The following is a 26,191-nucleotide window of genomic DNA, read 5'->3' on the forward strand; positions in this document are numbered from 1 at the left end:
TTGTTTCATTGTTGCACAATGTTACCTCAAGGCAACATGCCCTGAAGGAATGTTATTTTTTTTGGTGTTGTAAAGAAATGTAATGCTCAATAAAAAAACAGGTTTAGTAAAAATTATTTTAGTGTGTATTAGTGTTTTTTTTAATTGAAAAATACAATGATAATTCCAAAAAACAGAATAATTTGCTCATTGATATCAGCAAAGGAAATTTTCACATTATTAAAGCCCCTAATATGTTGGTTACGACACAAAGTGAGGAGCTCCTCAGTGTTTAATGTGGATAAATGGCTTTAAAACCAGAACTATCTTGCCCTCTGTCAATCATCTTAAACTTCTTACCTTATCAGTTTCTGTGTGACCTATGCTCGCTCGCCCTCCTAAAACACCCTGGGAAAGAAGCCACACACACACACACACACACACACACACACACACACACACACACACGCACACAAAAAGCCGTCTTTCATTACAACCCTCCACAGGGAGCAGGCGGTGAGCGTGCAAGTTAGAGAGAGAGAGAGAGAGAGAGAGAGAGAGATAGAGAGAGAGAGGGAGAGGGAGAAAGAGAGAAGGAGAAGAAGAAGGAGAAGGAGAAGGAGAGAGTGAGGAGGAGCGAGAGAAGAGAAGGAGAGAGAGAGGGAGAAGCAGTAATAAGGAATAAAATATAAAGGCTGTTGGAAAGAGAGTAAGGAGGTATTGAGAGAGATCCAGGCAGAGTGAGAGAGGGAGAGAGAGAGAGAAGAAGAGGAAGAAGAGAGAGCAACGGCTCCCAGACTTCTCTCGGCGGTTTGTGCGCGGCCAGTGTGTGTGTGGCCAGTGTGTGTGTGGCCGTGGCAGGGATGGCGTCGGAACCGGGCACCCAGTCCAGGGTGATGTTTCAGACCAAAGAGGAGGAGCCCTCCCATCGCAAACTGGGCAAACTGACCGTTAAATACAACCGGAAAGACCTGCAGAGGAGACTGGACATTGAGGAGTGGATCGATGGGCAGCTGCACCTGCTGTATGATTGCGAGGTGAGAGAGAGAGAGAGAGAGAGAGAGGGAGAAGGAGAGAGAGACTGTGGCAGTTAAATATGTAGGGTTGTTTTGTAGGGGTTTTGAAGGAGGTTTGAAGCTGTGTGCTTTCTCCAGCTCTGTAAATGATCTAACAGGATAAAGAGAGCAGGTGCACACCCACTGAAACACAGTACTGAGTGTATTACTGAGCTCCTACAAATAAGTGATTAACTGCCAGTTTTTAGCAGCTTTACCAGCTGTACAGAATCCAGAAACAGGCCTATTATAAGCAGTTTGGACTAATTCTGTACTGCAACACAGATGCCAAAGTTTATATGGAAGCTCTGTGAAACCAATAGGCTACTGTTGTTATTCGGCCTGGCATAATCGTCACTTAGTTTTATGTTTATGGTTATTTTTTATGGTTATTTTATTGGGCAGAAGAACATGACTGGCTTGCTCCAACTATTGATCTCATGTATCTCCATATACCTGCTATCAGACTGCCTGCCTTCTCAGGATTTAAACAGGTTTTACTGTTTGTGGTGTTTTCTCACTGTCCACTTTATTAAAAACACCTACAGTGCTGTGAAAACATCAGAGACCACACTTCATTTATTAAAACAGCCATTAAGTATTAAGATGATATATATATATCATCTTCTGTGGCTCTTCTTTGTTACAATAGAAGTTTTTTGTAATAATAGTGATATATAGAACCATTTTAAAAAAGGTTCTGTATGGAACCATATTCAATACATTCTCTGTCAGTCTAAAGAACCAATTCACTATGCAAAGAACAATTTAAGCATGAAATGGTTCTATACAGAACTCATGGTTTTAAATAGAATCATTGCCATTACTAAAGAACCCTATTTATTTGATGATGACAGTGCTGGTGGTCTATCAGGTCTTGCATGGTTGTCAGAGGAATCCCATTTTCTCTACATCATTTAATATTTTTTTTAACTGCAGCTTTGAAAACTGTGTTTTTTTCTCTTTTTTTTCTTTTGACTTTCTCCTTCCTTATGCAAATGGAGTATATTATATATCATCTTCTAATAAATATCTCCAGTAGAGAACTTAATGGCTGTCTTGACTGACCTTTGCCCAGAATGGTTTCTTGTAGATCCACCCTGCTGGTGTACAGTTAGAGACCATAGCCCAACTGCTGCTATGCACAATTTGTGTTGGCCATTCTCTTGTCCTTCATCAGTGTTCAGTTTTTGATCACAGCACCACTCTTGAATGGATATTTTTGGGTGTTGGGCCACTCCAGATACCCAATCTACCATATTATCTGGTCAACAGCATTCTGTGGTCAGTATCTCATCAATGATGAAGAGGGAGGCTGACAAATTGTGCATGATCACAGATGGGCTACAGGCTGTAACTGTACACCCATATAGTGGACCGAAAAGGCAGGTGGAGCTCATAAAGTGGACAGTGAGTGGAAATACAAGGGGGTTGCCTCTAATAAAGTGAATAATGAGTGTAAGTGACAGTGGAAATGACCTTGGCGGAAGTGATGCCACTTTTTAAGTGGTACGATCAAACTTACTAGTGCCTCTTTATACAAGTTATTTTACAGGCCATTAAAACAGCTCATTCTCTCTGCTGAAGATGAGCATTTCCCCCCTGGGGTGACAAAAGCTCAGACATATGCTAAGTATCTCCTAGTGCTGGAGTTTGCAGTCTGAGCACATCTAAGAACTTGAGAGGTTTACTGCTGCATCTTGGCAGGGGTTGCCATCTGGGTGATCTTGTATATCTTGTACATATAAAACTATAGTAATAGATATGGACAGCACAGACCGGCATTTCCCCACAAGTGTTTCTATATATTTCATGCATCACAGAGGCGAAAGAGACATACTGTTATCTACAAAAATGGATAAAAGTACAGAAAAGTGAAGTTGTCTGCTACTACTGTTTTAGCCATGCGACATACATTTATCCATTTTTATGGATAACATTATGGCATACACTGTTATAACCCACATATGAAATAGTATTTAAATACTACTTAAATACTTAGCATGACTTAGAGTTTGACATAGGATGTAAACTCTGTTAATGTATGAAAACATGCCATTTATTTCCAATATATGCATATATGGAAACAAAGCTGCAAAAACAGCCTGTTTTGAATTCAATGTTTTCATGATGTCACAGAAACCAAAGCACTTATCTGTCTATTGAGTCTAGAACAGGTTAACTCCACCCATTCACACTGAAGTTATAAGAAGTGTTTCAGCCTGCTTTGCTTTTTGAATGAGGTTCAATACAGAGCAGCCAATCAGAACAGAGCTCATTTACATATAGCAGACTTGATGGTACAGTAACAAAAACATCCTGTTTAATTCTAAGGGATAAGGAGAAGCTGGAAATTGGTCTTGTAAAATGAAATAATTACTGTTTTTGGTACATGACCTTACAAATGTTAAGAGTGTTCGTCCCCGGAAAAATGATGGTTTGGTTGATTTTCTAAGTGAAAATAAGTGAACGCATCCTCTACAGAGACCAAACTTCACATTATAATAAACAATTACTGTTTATTTGGTCAACATACTGGGGACAAATATAAAAAAATATATAAAATTGGCCTGTGCAAAAGCTATGGCACATTTAATATTCTATGTTTTATTTTTTCCAATATGTACAAAAAGTTGTGCATTAAAATTTGCAGAAAATTGATACATTTAAGTTTTAAGGAAGAGGATGAGTTCACTTATTTTCAAAAGAACGTGTAATTTGGGTATTTTGCATACAGCTGTATAAGTCAACTTCGGGATGAGAAATACAATACAGAAACATTTAGGATCTGGGCCCTTTACAACACTATGTGATTGAAGGAAAGTTTGTGATTTGCACAGTGCTAACTTGGTGGATATGAACGTCCATTACCTGTTAGCTCTATTAGCTTCATAGCTCCAGTGAGAAACTACAGAAACAATCAAATATTTACCTTAACTACATTTGGAGTAAGGGAAAACTGCGCAAATTAGATTTTTGGCCATCATCATCATAAGTGGTTCTTGAGATCTTAGGACATCTACAGGCTGGGTCACAACATCACCCACGCTGTTATTTGGAGGAGGTGAAAAAAAAACAGTCCTAATCATGAGGGCTATGTGAAGGAGCTCAGCTGTCTCCGGGGATACCATGGCAACAAGGCCCCGGCCGGCATGCGAGATGGGTAAAACAGATGCACCATGAGAGAAGACAGGGGGAGCATGAGGAAGATGATTATGATGATTATGATGATGATGATGATGATGATGATGATGTTGATGGAACAAACATATTTCTTCATCTTCCCACACCAAACTATAAAAAACAACAAAAAAAAAGATTATTATGCAAATTAGCCTGAGTGGCTAATGAAAGTACATAATGTGTGCGGATGCCAAATGCAGTTTAGCGTGCAGTTTAGCATTTTAAAGCAGGGAGCATAGTTGAAGTGAGAAAAGCTGCTCTAAGACATGTAAACACCAGCTCCATCTCTTCACCTCCCACTTCCGCTGATTACCAGTGTGCTCTCTGCAGACTGACAGCGTCATGTAGGCGGGCCTGCACCAACGCCACGCAGCTGCCTGCCCACTGTAGGCGGCCAGGCAATGACTGTGAGCTTCAGCTTACAGAAAATGAGCTAGAGATGTCCTTATTTCCTTTAAAAGTTGGAAAGAAATGTTTCTTCAACACAATTGAAAAATTTCATTTGGAGTGAATGTTTCTAAACTGTCTCCTGATGGGACTGTTATATGATGTGTTTGTAGCTACAGCATTGTCTTCATAATTAATATTATAATAATAATAATAATAATAATAATAATATTATTATTATTATTATTATTGTTAGTCGCAGTAGTAGTAGTATCAATAGTAGTAGCACAATGCTAACAAAAAAAATACATAGGTTTAAACATGCATCTCTCTGAAAGCATCCCAACCTCAAGAAGCCATGTAAGAACCAACCAATCATCATGCCCAACTAAACCCACTATTTTTTATACATGCTTCTGTAGCAGCAGATAGCTGAAAAACAAAGTGAAAAGAAACTTTGTGCAGTCAGTGTAAATAACTACATTGATGAACATAATAAGATTTGGTGAATTGCTGTAAATGTGGCTCTCCTGTTGATTCTTTCCTAAATGTGTGGCTCCTTTGGACAGATCTACTGTACATTTCTCTCGTATTTTTTTAATTTTTTTGTGGTCAAGGCCCTTCCATGGATCTTGGATGCCCCACTCATGATTAAGTTCTGGCGCCGGGCCTGAAAAGACATTTTTGTAATATTCTTAGCTCCATAGACCAGAGTTGCTCAAACGTTTTGTCTTGGGGGGCCAAGTTAAATGACTGAGGTGGACCAATTTCTGAAAAGAAGAAACAGGTAGATACATAGTTACTTACTTAGCTTTACATTTTCACACATTGCCAATATATGGGGAAACAGTATTCTTTAAATACTCCAATTGTGTCCTCACATATAAGGTACACTGAATTCAGTGAAAATGTTTTTCACACCATTGGTCTCTAAATCTCCTCTTGTCCATGGTGGTGATATTTTATTAGCTTCTAGCTGCTGGCTTTTATTATTATTTGGACACTTTAACAGATCAACCATTGGTAAACTTTAATGAAGTTCTTTAGATTACTTCCTAAAAACATTTGTTTCAGAGAAAAACACTAGAAGAACAGCAACAGACTGATGGTAGATTCTTTGTGATGAGAAAACCTGAAGAAGAATTCCACCAGACTACACTAGTTGTTTTGTAAAGCACAGAGGTGGAAACACCAACGTCTGGGGCTGTTTTTCTTATAATTGGGTCAGTGTGCTCATGTTCATCGATGCAATCATAAAGTCAGATGTGTATAAGGATAAGCTGCTCAAATGATAACAATCTGAAACACAGGAGCCACCTTTTGAAAGAATACTTTGCCAAAAAATGTCTGCTTAAAATAAATGCCACTTGACATGTTTAAATATGGCCCACATTTGTAAATATGATTTGTGGCCACAGTATGTGTTATAACATTTGCATGGCAATCAGTGACAAATACATGGTGTCAAGGGTTCACATTTTAAACCTCAAACCACACCATATTTATCTTCAGACAACCTGTTTATATTTGTTTATCTTAACTTATTTATTAATAAAATTACATAGCATGTAATGTTTAAGTACGCACAACTTGCTGCTTTTATTTTGCCATTTTATTACAGACTTGTTACTGCTGCAATTGCTAACTTATAATAAGGGGTGCTTTAACCTGCTCAGGGGGCCCTGGGGCACAGGTGATTGTGGGCCCTGTGGGTGTAGTTTCACACAGTGTTCAAAAGCTCACACTGTCAGTGACTTCCAGTACTGCCATTTATCATCTTTCCGTTAGTGCACAAACTTAAATGAAGCTAAAGTTTCTTATCAATTCTGGTGCCTGTAACTGCTGCACCATTTAAGATGACGAAAATTTTGAATAAGAAGCTGGCAAATAGAATGCCAGATTCAGCCTCACCAAATTTAATCCAGAAACAAATCACTAAAAGCCATAGTCAGTGGAAATTTGCACTGAACTTGAGATGAACTTCAACTTGAGCTCATATGTGTTAGCTGCATTCTGTCCAGTCTGTCACATGACGCTTCTCCAAAGGTGTGGTACAGTTTAATCTGTAAAACCATCAATCACCAAAACAACCGAGATAACAAGCTGTAGTCTATCATCTGATACAGTGATGTAGGCAGAAATAAATTTTTGGCTAGGCCTGTGTAAACGTAGGTAGACCAACTTGATAGACACAATTTCCCAACGTGTGAACCCAAAGAAGACAACATGACACATAAAAAAAACAACACAGCAAACTTAAAAACCCGAACCTAATTATCGCAGGTAAAGTGTACTGCCATAGTGGGCATGAAAAAGTGAACTTACATCTTTTAACTGAAGCTGAAGCTTCAGATTCAAACACTGGCACGCTGATAATAAACTGAGCTTGAGGTAATGGCAGGTAGCAATGGTTGCTGTGCAATGATCAGAGAGCTTAGTGATTGGAGGGTGATAAAACAAAGATGACACAAAAAAAAATATATCACTATGACAAAATGTTAGCTTAATAAATTTGATTGGGGTTAACTTGAAAATTAGCATGCCATGTTTTAGTAAATACAACTTGTTGCCATAATATTACCATATCGTTACCTACCTATTACTGATCTGTAAGGTAAAGTGATATGCAATTTCATAGCAACAAGCCAAAAAGTGTCAAAGAAACAATGCTGATCCATGCTAATATCATGCTAACGTTATGCATTAGCATACTTAAACAGCTTGACAAAAAAAAACAAAAAACAAATTTACACCTCAGTCAAGAAGTTTGTCTGAAGTTTGCTTCTTTAGTTTTACACTGCAGCTACGAGACTAATGTAGCTAAGAAGCAAAGGAAGCTTATACCCTGCCTTTTAGCATTGGGCAAACCACATGCCTAAAACTCACTTGCCTCAGAATACGTTAAGTTGTTTATATGGCCTGTTGCGTGCTCTAGGCCATTTACCCCACACCTGTGCTCACATTGTGGTTGTTGGTGAGAGGACGGTTGCATGAGACATCGAGATTGCGTGGCAGTACGGATTGCTCAGATGCTGCAGCAGGAGGCAAAAACCGGCCTGTGTTTTCTCAGTTTCACACATCTGACACAGTTCTGACTGATTTCTAATAAATACACTGACATAGCATTGCATATGATATAGAATACTTCAATCCCTTCAAGGCCTTTAATGGGGCCATAAACTCATTCTCTAAACTGCCAGTTCAGCTGAACGCAGTGAAGTTGGGTGTCATATTACTTGAAGAGTTCCCTCCTTTGTTGCTGTACTGTATCACATTATCAATATGTTCTTTCAGTTCACGTAAATAAGGAATTCCTTCTGGCATGGTTAAGCGTCCATATTCTCAATACAGTGCTGTACATGAGTTTTTTGTTTCAATCCTTTCAGAGGGAGATTATAAACCACACAGGATGAACAAAGGCAAACCGTTCTTCGCACAGACATAGCAAAAGTGAAGTAGGCTGAAAATGACCCAGAAAAATCCCACCTACACAAAAAAGCTATAATCATACCTCTCTCTTTATAATAGCAATTAGACACTGAGCTAATTTCACTTTCTACCAAAGCACTGTTAAAAAGTGATGCTTTAAATGTATGCAATGTGCCCCTTACTCCTAATATAAATGATTTGCCAAGACATGTTTGATGGCTAAATGTTGCTTCATTGGTTTTGCACTGGAGCTACGAGGCTAATGTAGCTAAGCAATGGAAGCTAATACCCAACAATTTGCATTAAGCAAACCATATGCTTAAATCATTGCACACTGGCCTCAAACTGCATGAAGTAATCTCAAATAGCCTTACTTATGAGGTTTCTGGAGGCACATGGCATACTATTATCAAAAACAGCACAAAGTACACATAAAATTAAAGCTTCTAACAGCTGATGTTGCTGCTTTAGCTACACCCTTGTCCTTTTTAGATAACATTATGTCATACAGTATCAGAAACCACAAAACCAATGTCAAAGATTAAGGTAAACTGTGTAAATAGACTTTTTTTGGCCATCATGACCACTTTAACGCCGCTTGCTACCCATAGTACAGGAGTGGCCACGCATTTGTCCACATGGTTGGTAAAAGTGCTGAATTTTGCATGGCCTGGCTGAAAGGTTATGCTGTGGGTATGCCGATTCTTCCGTGTGGAAGCGTTTACAGTCAGCCCCCTGTGTCACCCGCTTAATTATTCATGCTCATCTCTAATGTATGCGGCCACTCATTGGATCCCGCAGTGGCTGTGTGCATCACTGACATCACTGCTATGTCTTCAAAATAAGCAAATAAATAAACAAATGATATTAGCGATGGTGAGCTCCTGCTCAGGAAAGATGCCTGTATGAAAGGTAGTCAACTCCAAAAGCACTTCACTGTTCATCCTTGTTCATTGCATCATAAGGTTTTTCTCTTTTAGAATATGTGGTAGATGCAACACTGTAAACACAAATGGAGAAAGTCTACTGCCATAGACACTATTACTGTTTGTGTTCTACGGCCAAACGGCCTCTCTCACGATTTTCATATCAGAGATTCAAAGCTATTGATGGAATGCAGCCTTACAACCTTTGTGCCATGACGTGTTTCAGTGACAACACCCTCCGCCTCTCTGGCAGGAAGTGCAGGATGGACCATGTGATCAGTAATGGAGCCACTTAAGTGAACCAGCCTCGTCTGACTTCACATGCGCTGTCTTTCAGACACAGGTCGGAGCTAGCGATCAGCCTCGCTCGCTTGCTCTTTCTATCAAATGAAAGCAAAAGCACCCCTGAGTAAAGCCTTGAATGTCAAGCAATCAGAGCAGAAGTGTTTGCATTTAATAGCATTCAGCAAACAATAGATGAGTCTCAGAGCTTACGTACAAAAATCACTTTGATAAATGAGACGAGTAGAACTATTTTGAAGGCTTCACATAACAAAAAAAAAACTCCAGTGCTTTTTTTTTAATAAATGAGCTTCAAGTAGTATGTGAACCTTGTGAAAGTTTCAAAATATGCTATTTACTTCCCAGTCCATACAGACATATATGTAAACTAAGCTGCAAAAACAGCCTGTGATGTCACGGGAAACAACTCATTTACATCTATCCACTTATTTATGTTATTAACAGTTTGGCTCCGCCCATTCAAACTGAAGTTCTAGGAGTGTTTCAACTCTCAGTGCTTTTTGAATGAAGCGCAATAGAGCAGAGCAACCAATCAGAACAGCGCTCTTTTACAGATATCAGTCTTGAAGGCACAATGACAACAGACTATTTAATTTTAAGGGATAAAGAGAGATTGGGAAATGGTAGTGTAAACATGAACCTCAAAACGTGAAAGGACAAAATAAAATAAGAGAAATATGTAAAGGTTCTGTACCAATTAAAGAAGGGGCAGATCCTGACCACTTTTTGAGTGGTCCTTCAGTGAAGCACAGAATCCAGCCTTAGGATGGGAGTAATTACAGTGCTCAGGGTGGTGTTTTAATATGACTTTGTAACTAAAAATAGTTGCAAAAATTATGGAGCAAAATCCATCTCTATATACATTTTTACAAAAAATTGTTAATAGTTTTGAGAGTGTTCTTTCCAAAAAGCATATAGTTTTTACATAATATACGCTGTTGGGTGTTCTCTTTACACATACAAGAAATATCAATGCTGTATAATGATTAATAGCATCTTTATTAGAGAAATAAAAAATGTGTTTTTCTTTGACATCAGCTGCTAAACCCAAGGCCAGGCCCTCCCCTAGACACACCTAGATTTTTCCTGGACCCATATGTCCAAGAATCTTCTTGGAACCTTTATTTTGCAAGTGTAATGCAAAGAATTCCATAGGCAGTTTTCCAAAGGGTGTTGGAGTGAATTACTGTCTCACTAGAGCTTCTCCACAGAAAATACTTTTTAGCGTAGTAGCAGGCTAATCTGTATCCTACACAGGCTAATTGCTAATCATCATGTATGAAGGAATTAAGAGGCAAAACTTCTTGGCATGTTTGGTGATTGGCGCACATGTGATCCCCCCATGGCACAGTTCTCCCTTTCATTAGCAAATACAACTGCATTCACGACATTGTAAACTTAAATTAGTTGACTTTACTTAAAAAAAATACACAAAATTATTGTCTTAAAAAACATTGTTACTTAACAGGTTCAAGCTTAAATAACTTTGTAATTGAGTTACAGTTACTTTCTATTTTTCAGTGATCCAGACTTCCTAAAGAAGTAAAATTAACTCAAACATTCCAGTCATTTTAAATCATTTCAACTGAGTTGGCTATACTCTTCATTTTCAAATTCTGTTTACTCTTGATTTAGTTAGGCTTCATTTATTAACATTATTTTACATGGATTGCTTGCAGTAATGATCATATGTCTGCACATCAGCACACAGCATGCTAAATCTTATGTTTCTTTTTATCCATCTGCACATATGGATACCTTACTGCACATATTGCACTTTATTATCTATCTATCTATCTATCTATCTATCTATCTATCTATCTATCTATCTATCTATCTATCTATCAGCATGTAAAATCAGCACACAGCATATAAAGCATGTACAAACACTGAAGATCCTGCTAAAGCCTTAGTAGACTGATTAATCACTTTGATGAGTCAGTTATTAATCTGAGGTTTAGTAAACTCTTTTGAGAGATGACTGGACTGGACAGTCGCCACGGCAGAGAACATGTTCACGAGCGATAAGCTTAGCTTTCGTATTGTACTGGACTTGCATGCGTTCCATGATGTTACATATGGTGAATTATTGGCTTGTGGGATTGTGGGAGCAGCAGTGCACTGCAGCCTGCCATGAGAGCCAAAATAACATTGAGAATTTTGCGTTCATTTTTGAATTAATTTTAAAAATTGATTTTTTAATGAGACATATTAACCGAAGAACCACATGAACAAAACTGCCAACCAGTAACAGCAAGAAACAGCATGAAATGCATGAAAATAAAATTTTTGCATGGACTTTTTCAACATATTACGTAATGTGGTTGAGTAAAACCTATCTTTCACATTGGCCCCTGGCATCATCTATTTGTATATTCTTTTACTTGTTTCACTCTCCCTCTTCATGGCGTCTTCCCTCCTGGCCTAATAGTCCTTTGGTGTGCATATTACTTATACTGTATGGTTAACTGTCTAACAGTTGACTATAAGTGCAAGTTTTCACGTAACTTACTGTTCAACGTAATTGTATGACAACTCAGTAGCACAGTAACAACTTCATGATGTAGATCTTAATCTTAGTAACTTTATATCCTTTTTCTACTGTGATCTACTTGAATTCACTGAGTGTGTTACTCAGTTGAACATCTTAAAAGATACTTAATCCAGTGTACCAGCTACCAATCCTGTGTGGAACCACTTTACATATTTTTTTCAAGTAAATCCAACATTTCATTTTTTGAGTGTTTGTCTGGTACTGATGAATTTTTAAAAAAAATAGTGCCAGTATTGATAAAGCTGTGCTTCAAAATAACTGAGTCATGCTCTTTTAGTGAATAAAATGACCAAGAAGTCATGATTATGTTACCTTCTTACCCCATATGTGGTCTGTGCAGCCAATCATTACTGCTCTGCTTAGTTTTACAGTGAAATTACACCAATCCAGAAAACGCTCTGAGACTCAGAAATTGTCAAGACAAGATTGTACTCTCTCTCTCTCTCTGGATGTTTAGAACAACACATTAAGAAATCCCCAGTGTTCAGTTAACACCTGTGGTGTTATTTTTTAAGCTGGAATTCAACCCTGGGGATTTTGCTGTGAAGATATTACATTGCAAATGACATGTTTTGTTGATTTTATGAGTGAAAATAACACATCATCCACAGGGAACATACTCGGTATTTTTTTCTGCTAATTTTAGTGCACAGTTTTTGTTTTCTTGCCTAGTTTGACACATTGAAATACATAAACGAAAAATATATTTTTAAATTTTATTTTTTCCAATATATTAAATTCAGCAAATAAACAGTACTTGTGTATTAAACTGTGCAGAAGTGTGTTCTCTGTGGAGGATGTGCAACTAACTTTCACTTAGAATTTTAGTAATGGTAAGTAGTAATAGTAACTAATAGTAAGGGCATCCAAATTTTTGCATATAACTACATTTTGTGTACAAAAGCCTCCAGTAAGTCTAAAGCACAGTCACACTATGTTTCACTGTCCAGTTTATTAGGTGCACCAACCTTGTAGCTACACTCAAAGACTATTTTATCAGATACAGTCTGATACAGATATGCAAAGGTTTGAACACCCCTTATGTTTTGTTGGTTTTCTAAGTGAAAATAAGATAAAATTAAACACATCTTCTACCAACTACGCACTTTAACATATTGAATATAAAAACCTACCATATAAAATGTGCCATTACTTTTGCACAGCTTGCATTTCCTGTTTTTTTTTAACAATATGTTAAAATCAGCGAATAAACAGTAATTGTGCGCTAAAATGAGAACGTTCTCTATTTGACCAGGAGAGACTGTATATCTTCTATACAAGTGCTCTTCATCTGTTGCTGCAATTTATCAAGCCTCACTTTACCCCATTTATAAAAAAGAGACCACCACAGGACCACTGCTGACCATATTATTTGGGAAGTAGTCCATTCTCAGCCAACCAAAAACATCGAGCCAGCAGTTGCCCTGTTGTTAGAAACTGACCACTGATGAATGGCTAGAGGATGACTACGCATATTTTGTATGGAAAAAAGATGCGCTACAGTCTCTAACTGCACACTTAAGGAAAGGTGGCCAGTAAATGTGTGCATTGTTTAAAAATCCCAGCATCATTACTGTTTCTGAACATACTCATACTAGTGCAACAAGGGTATATACTTAAAAAAGATGGTTCTTCAAGTGTTCCTTAGTAAAGACAAAAGTTCTATATAGAACCATTTCATACTTACTTGGTTCTTCAGATTGATGGAGAATGGGTTGTATAGAGTTCTATATAGAATGTTTATGAAAATGGTTCCATATAGCACCAAAAAGGGTTCTGCTATTGTTACAGGCTTGACATCATAACAATAGTAGAACCCTTTTGGTGCTATATAGAACCATTTTCAAAAAGGTTCTGTATAGAGCCATATACAACACATTCTCCATCAATCTGAAGAACCATTTCACCACACTGATGTTGGCATGACAGCAACAAAGATGACTGACAGGTCTTGTCCCAATAGCTAGAACACAAAAGTGTCTTCTGCTTCATCATGTGTGGAGCTGCATCTCCAAAAGCAGCTCAAACTGAGCTATGGCTATGGACATTCAAACTGTGTGCAAAGTGATGAAACTCTCTGTGCTTCTTTTTCCAAAATGGAAAGTGCTCAGTTTGCATGGAGCAAAGGTTATATGAACAATTTAATTACAGTGAAGTTTTTTAACAGTTGGTGGGTTGGTTTAAGTTGTGACAGAATTAAATTAAATAAGCATGGGGAATTTTCCAGTTAAATAATTCTTACTGGGGATTTCTACAGGTATTTTGTATTGATCTCCTAATGAGTTTAAAGCCCAGGCAGACCTGCATCTCTGACCGTACCTTTACACAGAGCCAAGACTTCGGCTCCAGCGCTGATTGTTTATTGGTTAGAAGAGCACACCGGGGGATGGCAGGGCTCAGTGAAGCTTCTCTCTGATTGAGTCTCTCTTCATTGGGCTAGAGAAGCTGCAGTGTCAGGTTTTGTCTGATGGTGAGAGCTGCATTAAACTCACTGGCTGGAAAATGGTCTCCTCTGCTTAGGTTCATTGACTCAGGGGCGCCAACTGAGGAGTGGAGCTTGTGTAGCTGTCATTTGTTGGTCTCCTCAACAAAGACTTTAAAATCTAACCTTTCCAAATGCCTCTACATTTAGAAAAGCTGTATTTGAATTAGAGGTTGTTTTACTAGCATGTAGCACATACACCAATCAGCTATAAGATTAAAACCACCTCCTTGTTTCTACACTCACTGTCCATTTTATCAGCTCCACTTACCATGTAGGTGCACTTTGTAGTTCTATAATTACAGACTGTAGTTCATCCGTTTCTCTGCATACTTTGTTAGCCCCCTTTCACCATGTTCTTCAATAGTCACGACCCCCACAGGACCACCACAGAGCAGGTATAATTTGGGTGGTGGATCATTCTCAGCACTGCAGTGACATTAATGGGGTGGTGGTATGTTAGTGTGTGTTGTTCTGGTCCAAGCGGATCAGACACAGCAGTGCTGCTGGAGTTTTTAAACACTGTGTCCACTCACTGTCCACTCTAGACATACCGACCCCGTTGGTCCACTTTGTAGATGTTCAGTTGTTAAGACTTCTGTGTAATTTTCTGTGTAGTTTTCTTTTTATTTCAGTGATACCAAAAATGAACAACTTGTACATAATGGCTGTTTAAACTGAATTCTGAAGTAGCAGCACTGTGGTAAAAATCAGAGAAAAATAGACTAATCAACTCAAGACAGATGGCGTTATTCTGCCAATGTCCAGATGAAAATCTTGATTGCTTTTTCCACTTCTGTGAATGTTTTATGATATGCTCACTAATTAATGCATTTCCCCCTTCCCTGCTTTCAGGGTCACAGTTTAATGAGCTTTATCAGCCATAGCAGCTTATATTGATTATATGAATGTGCAGATGCTCATTAAATGTTCTAAACATAGTTCATATCCATTGGTCATTCAGTGTTACTACATGAGAAAAAATTAATGCAGTGCTTCAAGAAAAAAATAAGATAGGTTTCAGTGTCGAATTCCGCTGTCTCAATATTAGTCTTCAAAAATCATGAAGGACACTGAATTTAACCCCTTAAAATGCAAGGGCCTGTATGTGGGACCACACTTTAATTCCTTCATCTCTTAACTACATAAATGAAAGTTGTTTCTTAGTAGTTACAGAGTAGTAAGTAATGAGCCTTAAGATTAATCAAATCGTATCTGTATGCATACAGTTGATTACAATAAATGACAATAATTTTGACGATTTGCCTTGTGTTTAGTAAAAGAACAGAAAACAGACTTATGGGCAGGTGCTGAATCTACTGGCCATTAACTCCAGTCATACACTACTGTGCAATAGTCAGAGACCATCCTTCTAGTCAAATTAATAAACTGTAGGCCATTAACTACAATTAAGAAACAGAAAACATCGTTCAGTCTTAAAAGCCGGTAGCATTTTCTGCTTCTCACGATCCTAGTAATCCCTGTAAAATCTGGACTCATTAAATCCTCAGTCCAGGTCTCAGATGTCCAGTTCTGGTGTTGTAGTGTAACTTCTTTTTTGTCTTTGTCCTTTTCTCAGTAACAGCTTCTCAGCAGCTACGCATCCTTTCTTTTATCTATCGATCTCCTCAGAAATAAAATCATTTTAGATGCACATAGTAAGGAAGTCTGTAAGGCAGCTGAGGTGTGTTTGGGTAGATGGTTGTGTGAATGTTAATGTCTTTTTGAAGAGGAACATAATGTCAGTGAAACCTTTGGGAGCAGCTGATGTTGGGGGACACAGCTGTAACTTTTTAGTGTTAAGACTGGAAGGATGGAGGAGTTTAGTGGCAGGATGCACAAAAGTAAAGAAGGGACAAATTATATGTTGATAGCTTTGATAGTGTATGTAATGTTGGAGGCCTCTCTGTGTATTTTTTCTGATTCTGAAAAATGGAAAAGTTATACCTGAATTCCACAGATTTAAAAACAAACCGTATTCGAAATTAAATCGCTGAGATGTAAAGTGGAGAAATTTGATGTAAAATTTGTCATTCTAGAGAAACTCAGATTGGGTAACGATGGTGGTGATAGTGACCAGACGTTCCCAAATCTCCTTCACAGAAAACAACTACATGAAATAGACAAAAACAGGTTTCTTGAATCCATTTTTGGATGAGATGCATGTGCGGGGCACTGCTAAATAGTCCCCAAAGAAAACATATTTTTTCAGATTTAACACTATTTTACCATCGCCAACATTACATATAAAAAACTCATGTTTACTGGTTTACCCAGGTTTACTGGTCATTTTGGATGGTAAATAAAATGGCTCTATTTGTGTTGTTGACATCATGACCCCTGGTTCCTATCACCACCATTGTTGGCAGGTTTCCCTGCCATGAACTATTTCACATCTCAACGATTTTCTCTTTAACGATCATTTTGTCTGGAATTTAAATAACCAAAGGGTGGTCTTTGAACAGTGTTGCATGTGTGTTTTGGGTCAACAGGTTTTCTGTATGGTAAGATGTGGCAGATGTTGGAGTATTCCTTTAAAGCCTTAAGAGTGTTGTGTAACCCCTCTAAGACTGAGCAAACAGTGGTTATATGTTTACAGCCCAGTGATGATGCATGTCCATGCAGTAGGACCCTCAAAGATCATGTTTGAAATGGTCCCTTTGGTGTAACAATAGAACATCTGTTTAACATTTAGCGGAATGTGACATCCTGGGTGTGTCAAGGTGAAATTTGTAAATATGTGTCAAAGAGGACGATATTAACTTGGATATTGTAGAGCTAGGTGCTACAGAGGTCGTGCATGACCAATCAGCTTATAGGGATGACTTTACAAGCTAATTTTATAGTAGCCTTAAGAGACAATAGGGACAATAATAAAACATGTCAGAGCGAAGTGACGTCATTACAAATATGTCCAGAGATCACGTAACTGCAAACATCTCACCTCAGTGGACAGCCATTTACAACCCACTCATAACCACTTTGATCTTTTTCCAGCCTTGCTGTTCTAGCCGATTTAAGTTTGCAACATGAAAGAGAAAGGCAGGTTTAGCAAACTGTTCACAAAGGTGGTGATAGTGATTAGTTTATTGTCCACTGATGAATCATTCTCCATTCACATCTTGTTTCCCATTCTCTCAAATAAGAGCCTGAATGCATCCACAGAGTGACACAGAATTGTCTCATTTAAAATCCATCTTTAATCAATCCATTGTAATTTGTTTTTCTGTCTAGCGGGCATTTGTTACAAAAAAAATATAGTGGTTGAATTATGTACCATTGTTTATCTTCCAAGGCAAATCCCCAGTAACTATAAAAGAGTTATTTTAGAGTTACTGTTTACAGAAATGAAATATGGTCATCATTATCTCAAAGCATGCTCTTTTCAGGAGGAAGAGATTCCAGAGTTGGAGATTGACATTGATGAACTTCTGGAGCTTTCAGATGAAGAACAGAGAACTAGACTACATGTGAGTTCTGCTTTGATCTTGCTTATAGTTTTATGTAGCTCCATGCAAATCTCTACAGAGATTAAAATGATCACTTAGGATCAGAGGTGGATTTAGTGGTTCTGGGGCTCTAAGCAAAAGACAGGAATGGGGCCTTCTAAAGGTTAGTGACACAACTGTCTACCAAAAATATCTTAGCAAGTGAAATCTTGGTTGGTGTAGTATAGAGGGTTACACCTCTGCCCTCCACATTGCAGACCTGGCACACACCCTACACTATACCAACAAGAGTCCTTGGGCAAGACTCCTAACACTACATTCGCCTTCCTGTGTAAAAATGATCAAAATTGCAAATGTAAGTCCTGTTACATCTTGTCATTATATCTAATATTTCTCATTTTGAGATTGCTGTAAGAATATTATTATTAAAGATTATTTTACTTGTTTCTAGACATTTATTACTTAAGTCATTTCATTAAGTGAAATTATCTCACTGTATTTTAAGAAAGATGATTGAAACAAGCAGTGAGATAATTTGGTGCAGAGTGAGGTAGAAGTAGAGTCGGGCAGTATGACAGTAATATGGTATACTATGCTATATAAAAATGATGTCAATATTTAAAAATCATGATGCCATTTCAAAATTATGACATGTCAAATTTCTAATCCACATCCGAATGGATAAATAAACACATCCTGCACCATTTATATTTTAGAGGGATCACTGATTGGTGGTGCAAGGACTCACTGATAAGTGATGCTAACAGAAAAATGGGGGAAATCAGAACCAGATAAAACTCAGAAAAAACTAAGCATGATTGCAGCTCAGCCACAGCAAAGGGCTACACATATAACAACCACACATTCTCTGCACACACCACAGAACAGCTTTCACTCCAACACCAGTCACTTGACTTCACGCACTCCTCTAAACGGGTGCACTATCCTCTAGACGGTTGTCATTTAGCATCAGTTAGCTACAATCAAGCCTGTGCTGTGGTGCTGCTAACTAAGCCCTCGCCCAAACCCCACAGAACAGGTTTGATTTTGGCTTACTTTCACTCTACTTGTGCTCTCTCAAACATTTGCATCATCTAAATTTGTGTCAACAGATCACCAATTTTCAGAATCAAACCTGTACTGTGATGGGTGGCACTGTTTGGATCTGTAGCCTGCTTGCTAAGCTAAAAATAAGGTAGCCTGTAAGGGTACAGATCCAAACACCAAAGAACAGGTTTAATTTCGTTTTTCTGTGCCTTCAACAGTTGCTTTCTCAGATATGAATCATTATTTTTTAAACTTGTGTCAGTGCTTTAGTTCAGAATTACACATGTTCTGTGGTGGGCAGAGCTGTTATCATGCTGGCAAAACTAATGGTAGCTAGCTCCTCTGTCCTCATTAGCAGCACTGTCTAACATTCATCAATTGTTCAATGGATGGTATTACAGTTATTAAACGATGGCTTGAAAATTGTACTTTGTGTTCAGTTAGGCTATATGGTAACCATGTAAAGTAAACTACCTCTTTTGATTTTGAAATAATGCTAGACAAGATGGCAAAAGGAGTTATAATTGGCCTCCACTCCTCCCTAGACCTAGTGAAAAGACCAACCCTGCTCAGGATTTACTGCACAGAAAAAAAAAAGCGTACCAAGCTAAAGCATTTTATATCGTGGATCATGATTTCTGCCACATTATATTCTTGTTCATACAAAAAGGGTCTGTACTGGGGCCATTAGATACATTATGTTAGTAATAAACTGTAGCATTTTCTGATCGGCACAGTCCGTAAGCATTTACACATCTTGTTTTCAGTCCAGCACTGATGACTATGAAGTTAATGTGCAGACTATCAGTCTTAGTTTGAGAACATGTACTTCCAAAGGTGCATTGTGTAGGAATTACAGCTCTGTTTACATAATCTTCCCATTTTAGGGAACCCAGAATAAGCAGAAGCTGGCTGTGCAGTTATTTGTTGGCCAGCAGTGTGTTGTTGCATCATTAGTTCATTAACAATAAGGCAAACAAAAGGTCTGGAATTAATTCTAGATGTGGAATTTGCATTTACTAGTCTCTCAATCATGAAGGCCAAAGAAAAGTCAACAAAAACAGACCATCTCTGGACATCACAAGGCTGAAAAATCGACATAAATCGACAGCCTAAAATATTAGGACCAGTTTCCCAGACCTAGATTAAGCCTAAACCTAGACTGTATGAGATTTTACTGTTATTAAGATATTAAGATCACTCTCCAAGAGGTAGGCATAGACTATCATCCAGAGAATATTCCAGCATGGCGTCAGGGGCTTCGCCAATCATTTATAAGTCTTGGTTTTCAAAGTCCATTGGTATTCCAAAACATCTTTAAAGAATAGTTCAGCAAGAAATAAAATTTACCCAATTTTCCCAGTTTCAAAAACGACCAGTCTATTTGGTGTTTGAAATTTGTGTCTTATGAGGTTAATGTAACAGAAGATTTTGGGTGACATAGACTTCCATTACATTTAAGCGCTATTAGCCTTGTAGCTCAGTAAAAGTAAATTCAGAAGCAAACTTCGGACACCAAACATGTCTTGACCATTCAACTACTTTTTGGGGTAAAGGGGAAAAGTTATTTTCTCTTATCTGTTATGTGAAACATTTCTTTAACTGCTCCTTTTGAAATGTCTCAAAAATGTATTACATTGCACCTTGTAGCAGGACAATGACTGCAGACATTTGCCAATTATTAAAACGACTACTAGAACTACATTAAAGCAACTACTATGGACAATTTCAGGGCCAAAATATGGAATGTCCTCCTGACCCAGAAACTGAAGCAGGAACTGAAAATATATATAGATCCCAGTATATATGTGGCAGAAAGGATGCAGCATATAGAGATGCCTGTGGGTCACAGGTTTCAGGTCAAAGGGTCAAAAGATTTGTAAACAAGTACTAAACACAAAATTTTATTCTGAATTGTGTTCATCAAAAATTATGTCAGTTTTTTTACTAATAAAATGGGAAGCTCTTCTGTGCTTCACCCAGCACAGATTTAACCCCCAAATTAAAGTCAACATTCTGCACGAATAGTTTACCAATAAATCTAAGTTTCACAGTCCTCCCCTTAAATCTAATGTAGTTGATTAGGCAATACATGTTTGATGTCTGAAGTTTACTACATTAGTTTTGCACTGAACTTCCGAGGCTAACATAGCTAACAAGTAATGAAAGTCTATGTCACCCAAAAATCTATTAGAGTAGCCTTATAGCTCCAGTGCAAAAATGAAGAAGCAACTTCTTCATTTACATCAGCCAAGAGACACCAAACATATCTTAGCTGATCTCTTGACTAAATATGGGGTTAGGGGAACTAACTGTTAAACATCAAAATTATCAAAGAGGAATTCCATCAGCTTTTCAAAATTTCAGCATAATTTAAGCATAATATAAACAAAGTCATTCACTCTGGTTTAACCTGAAATGTTCCATTCTAGAGAAATTTACAGACTCAGATTTCTTTACAGTGGTAGTGATAGGAACCAGGGGTCGCAACGTTTAGAACAGAAATATATCCTTTTTATTTACTATCCAAAATCACCAGTGATCCTTTAGGTGTCTTTTGAGTTTTTATATGTAATGTTGATCAAGGTAAATTGTGCTAAATTTGAAAAATTATGCTTTCTTTGGGGACTATTTTGTCTTATAACACCCTGCATGCCTCCCTCTTGAGTGGGTTCTCAAACAATAATATCATTAAACAATGTATGAGGCCCCAGACAGCATATTTATAAGCATATTCATAAGCATATTCATTTTGTGAATCACCACCACTGTGAACAATTCTGACTCTAGAACATGGCATTTCACATCAATCTACTCTAATGACTTTGTGTACTTCTTAACTATTGAATTTTTCAGAAGTTTTGAAAAATTGGCAGAATTCCCCTTTAAATTAACTGTGTAATTTAGATTTTTGGGTGAACCATCCTCATAAATTAAGTATTGTGAGCTTTGCAAGTTTAACAGCACTCAAAATTTGCACGCCTAAAATAAACTAAAACAAATGAACAAAACAAAAGCACTAGGGCTGGGTTGTCTGTCTTAAAGAAAGAAAAGAATACCTCATACGTGTGTTGAATCAGCTCATGAGGCAGTGTGCATGTGTTTTCTTAATCTATAGCATTTTTATGCTTAATGAACAAACAGACCTTGCTGGGAATGAGTCTTGAAATAAGACATAAATAAGCGTGACTGATACACTAGAGAAAGTTTTGGCCAGTTCTGCAGTGCCTTGCACAACAGGCCTTAAATCATTATGTAAGCTAAACTAAGGGAAAAAAACAATAAATCTTCCCAAGACAAATCTAAAATTGCTTCCAAAAGGCTCTATAGGCAGGTATTATATATGAAGTTATTAATTATTCGTGGCTCTTGCTCAGTACGTGCAGGATTCCTGGCTGTGTGTGTTGTACAGTCAGGTTAATCACTCTGTTACCTCTCTGCTGAGTTTCTGTGACAGAAGCTTAAAGCTGAAAGAATTCTTTTCTTTTTTTCTCACTAGGAGCTTTTGCAAGAGTGTGGAAAGCCAAAAGAGGTATGGTGCAAATTTTACTCTCTGATCTAAGAGACCCTATCCTAAAATAGGATGTGAAAGAAACTAAAGATTAGAAGCTATAACATCATTTTCACATGTTCATGTTGGCTGTAATTCTGAACATTATCCACATTGCATTACAAACAGAAATGTGGTTTTTAAGGCCTTAGCAGTTGAGTGTTATTAAGTTGGCCTGAAAAATTGCTGTTCTTCATTTTCTTTTCTGTAATATTATGTTTCTTTGCCAACAGCTTTTAAGCTAGAACAACCAAAGTTTGCACAATTACAGAGCCTATATCTAAAGAGGTTGCCTTTAAAATTGGTTGGTATTAAAGCAACTTCTGTTCAATTTTTCCTCCACAGGAAAAGACAAATGCCTAACATACTGAAACGGAATCATTCTTTTTCTATACCTCATATTCCACCACACTCATTGTATACTATTTGGCCAAAAGTTTGTGAACCCTAACAACTACTTGGAATACCATTGCAACTACATAGCAACACTCTAGCAGAACACCACCTAATATCACTCTAGCAAGCACCTTAGATATCTTACTAAGCTTAGTAACCGCTTAGCAACACCATAGCAAACCACCCAAAACACAAGAGCAGCCATCTAAAAATACCCTCCCAATGAGCAAAAAACCACCTAACCACACCTAAAGTACCAGCACACCTACTGCAGTGTATATACTTGTATTTATTTTCTGTATTTATTGTTCTATGTCCCTGCACTATGTCCTGTCTTGCACTATGTCCTGTCCTGCACTATGTTGTCTGTAATTGCACTGGAGATCTAGCCTAAAAGTGTTTTGTTGTACTGTACAACCCTGCTTCAGTATAATGACAATAAAGTTGAGTTGAACACCCTAGTAATGCACTAGCAACGACCTAAAATACAATATCAACCACTTAGCAAAACCCTAGCAACCACCTGGGATACTATAGCAACAGCCTTAGATACCATAACCCCATACTAACACCATAGCAACCACCTGTAATACCATAATAACTACTTATCAGCAATGTAGCAACCACCCAGAAAACTATAGATACCCTTGCAATCACCTGGAATAGCACAACAACCACTGTTACTACATTCAAATGTAATTATATAATTACATTTCAATTGCATGTTGAACTTCTGACTTTTTCCAATTTGTTTTGATGTCAAAAAATAAGAATAGCGTCACAAAAATGTGAAGGGTGTTTTTTTCTTTCTGCAAAACAAACCTGTATGCACAAACAAAAACTTCACATCAAGTCAGATCATTCACATCATAATACAATATTTCCTCTTCTACTTCTAAACACAAGTGTGGCACAATTGAAAGTTTAGAATGTGCACTTTCGAGAGAGAGAGATCAAATTACACAATGCTTTTGTTATTGCTGGTGATGACTGTGAGTTCTAAGAGTTCATGCAGAAACATAGTGAAATGTTCAGTACAGTTTCATTTAGGGGTCTCTTTAGGAATGATAAAAATACCATCCAGATCAAGAGGCTTGTTTGTTTTTGTCAAAAACCATCAGAAATCTATAATATTCTCTAAATACTTTAAACTCTATCTTTCCATCTTCTCAGGACTTTATCAACGGGTTGCTTTATCGGATGAAGGGCCTTCGCAAGATGTCAGGACCCCTCAAGAAATAGTCCTAGGTGAAAGTCCACAAGCAAGATAATGTGAATAACCCCAACCCCAGCCCCACACCCATATATACCTTTAGAGATCAACGTCTGTCTGTCAAAATATGTAGAATTCCCCTGTACAAATGGGTCAATAAGGGAGCTGTCCATAAATGTCATTTTTGAGTATTACTATTTATGTACAGTTCTGACAACTTCTTCCAGCAGACATAGGGTTGCATTATAGATAAAATTGTACTGTCTATTACTCAATTTTTTTGTGACTTGTACATTTTTGGTTGACTATTTATATATTTTTGTTCTGGAAAGCATTGAATGTGATCATAAAGAATAACTTTTCAAGTCTAGTCTGATGTCGATGTTTAACTGTGTTGTGTAATCGTTTCTTTTTCTTTGGTTTGCTCATTAACTGCTAAACTTCACTGTTTGCTGTGGCAGAATGAACAGAAGCCTTCAAACCTGAGAGATTTGAGATAAGACTCAATTTTGCACAGCGGTATAATTTCTCTGACATAGAACAAATGAGGCCTGTACTTTCTGAGCCAATTTAATCCTTATTTTTGCTCTTGGCAGTTTTGCCATGGTTCATAGATGGCATATGCACTGCCTCTGGGCTTAATATGGGATTTGGAAGTTTGGAAATGGAACAAAATGTATGGTTTCTTAAGAGTTGTTCTCTTCAAAAAATGAACTAGAATTATGTGAAAGTGATATTGTGTATCTAAGTATGCTCCACTATACATGTTACCTTTTAGCCTATCAAAACCTCAAAAATCCATTTTATATATTTTTCTTTTTTACATCATCTGGAATTGCCAGAAGGCCTGTTCATTGTGTAAATATTTAATAAAATGACCCTTTTAACCCCTTATGGGGATACAAGGTTTTGATATGATAGCCTGCTTTATGTCTTAGGCCTTCTTCACACAAATCCTAAAATTTTTACGTTTTTTCTTCTTTTTCAAAAAACTCCACATCAACAGTGAAAACCTCTCCATCCACATACGAATGAAAAAAATGACTCAAAAATGCTCACACAAGCATGTCCTCCCAGTAAAGGGTGATAATACCTCATAAAAATTGATGTCATTATACTGTGAGAAGTAATACTGCACATAACAAAGTGTTACACAGTAGGCTTTCATTTATGGTCAGATCTCCATAGTTCAGTATTTCACATAGATTCAAAGACCGATTCCTGCCAGAAAATAAAAGTTTTTGAAATCTTTGAAATGTCCATGCAGTCCTGATCAGACAGACGTTTTTCTAGCTTTACACACCATTTGAATTCTGAAGTTAATATATTTTTTTTCCAAAAAGTCACATATCTTTAGAATCATTGTGGCATTTTTCAAATTTGCAGTAGAAATGACACCCCTTTTAAAAGAACTGAGTGCAGGACATACTGACACCTCCACACAACAGTGTAATGAAACAGTAAAGCTAAATTCAATTGAAAACATGTTATCAACCCCCAAATTGCATAGCACACCGACACAACACAGTCATCAGCTATATTTCAGATAGAGTTCACACTGACAACAGAGTTTTCAATAATCTCCACCCTGCAGCACTTTTAAAAACCTCCATTTTCAGCAACTAAATCCCCCATTTTCATGCAGAACTACATTTTCAAATGTCTGTGTGGACAACAACTTAAAATTAACCTGAAATCAAAACAGACCTTTGTCACCTTGTTACTTCATGTGCCTGGTTTTATTAAATGGGAATTCCATCGAGTTTTTAACAATTTCTGCATAATATAATCAGAGTGATGTAAACAAAGTCATTCAGAGTGATTTGATGTGAAATGGTTCCTTACTGATTTACAGTGGTGGTGATAGGAACCAGGTGTCACAATATCTCACAAATACACTAATTTATTTACTCTCCAAAACAACCAGTGAAAAAAGTTTTCTTTCTTATGAAGACTATTCGGCCCCACAACGGCCTGCATCTCTCTGCCATAGATGGGTTTAAAAAATACACTTTAGACAAAAATCTCATCTCAAAACTTAATAAACAATCATAAACAATGGGCCTCATTCACCAACCGTTCTTAAGAAGAAATTTCTTCTTAAAACCCACTTGTGTAGTGGATTCTGACATTCACAAATTAATTATTCCGGATTTGTTCTACAGTAAGAAAAAATTTAGGAAGATAATGGTGAATGAGGCCCAATGTCTTTGACATCATTCATGTAGTAACTTTGTA

General features: G+C 37.4%; 1 protein-coding gene across 2 annotated transcripts; it reads left to right on the forward strand.

Moving 5' to 3' along the window:
• The first annotated feature begins 444 nt into the window (after positions 1–444).
• Positions 445–24,342, forward strand: zgc:162989 (uncharacterized protein LOC100037351 homolog). Of its 2 annotated transcripts, XM_036593919.1 has the most exons (4): positions 451–1,016; positions 17,688–17,768; positions 22,294–22,326; positions 23,914–24,342. In XM_036593919.1, the coding sequence occupies exons 1-4, from the start codon at positions 843–845 to the stop codon at positions 23,980–23,982; spliced, it is 357 nt and encodes a 118-aa protein (XP_036449812.1). In that variant the 5' UTR covers positions 451–842; the 3' UTR covers positions 23,983–24,342. The 2 variants fall into 2 exon arrangements, with proteins under 2 accessions (XP_036449814.1, XP_036449812.1); XM_036593921.1 differs by lacking the exon at positions 22,294–22,326 and having other exon boundaries at positions 445–1,016.
• The last annotated feature ends 1,849 nt before the right edge of the window (positions 24,343–26,191 follow it).

Source organism: Colossoma macropomum, unplaced genomic scaffold (genome assembly GCF_904425465.1).
Source record: "Colossoma macropomum unplaced genomic scaffold, Colossoma_macropomum, whole genome shotgun sequence".
Lineage (NCBI taxonomy): Eukaryota > Metazoa > Chordata > Actinopteri > Characiformes > Serrasalmidae > Colossoma > Colossoma macropomum.

Coding starts and splice junctions, on each gene's coding strand:
- zgc:162989 (XM_036593919.1), top strand. CDS start 843: ATGGCGTCGGAACCGGGCACCCAGTCCAGGGTGATGTTTCAGACCAAA. Junction 1,017..17,687: donor ACCTGCTGTATGATTGCGAG/GTGAGAGAGAGA, acceptor TGCTCTTTTCAG/GAGGAAGAGATTCCAGAGTT. Junction 22,327..23,913: donor AGTGTGGAAAGCCAAAAGAG/GTATGGTGCAAA, acceptor CCATCTTCTCAG/GACTTTATCAACGGGTTGCT.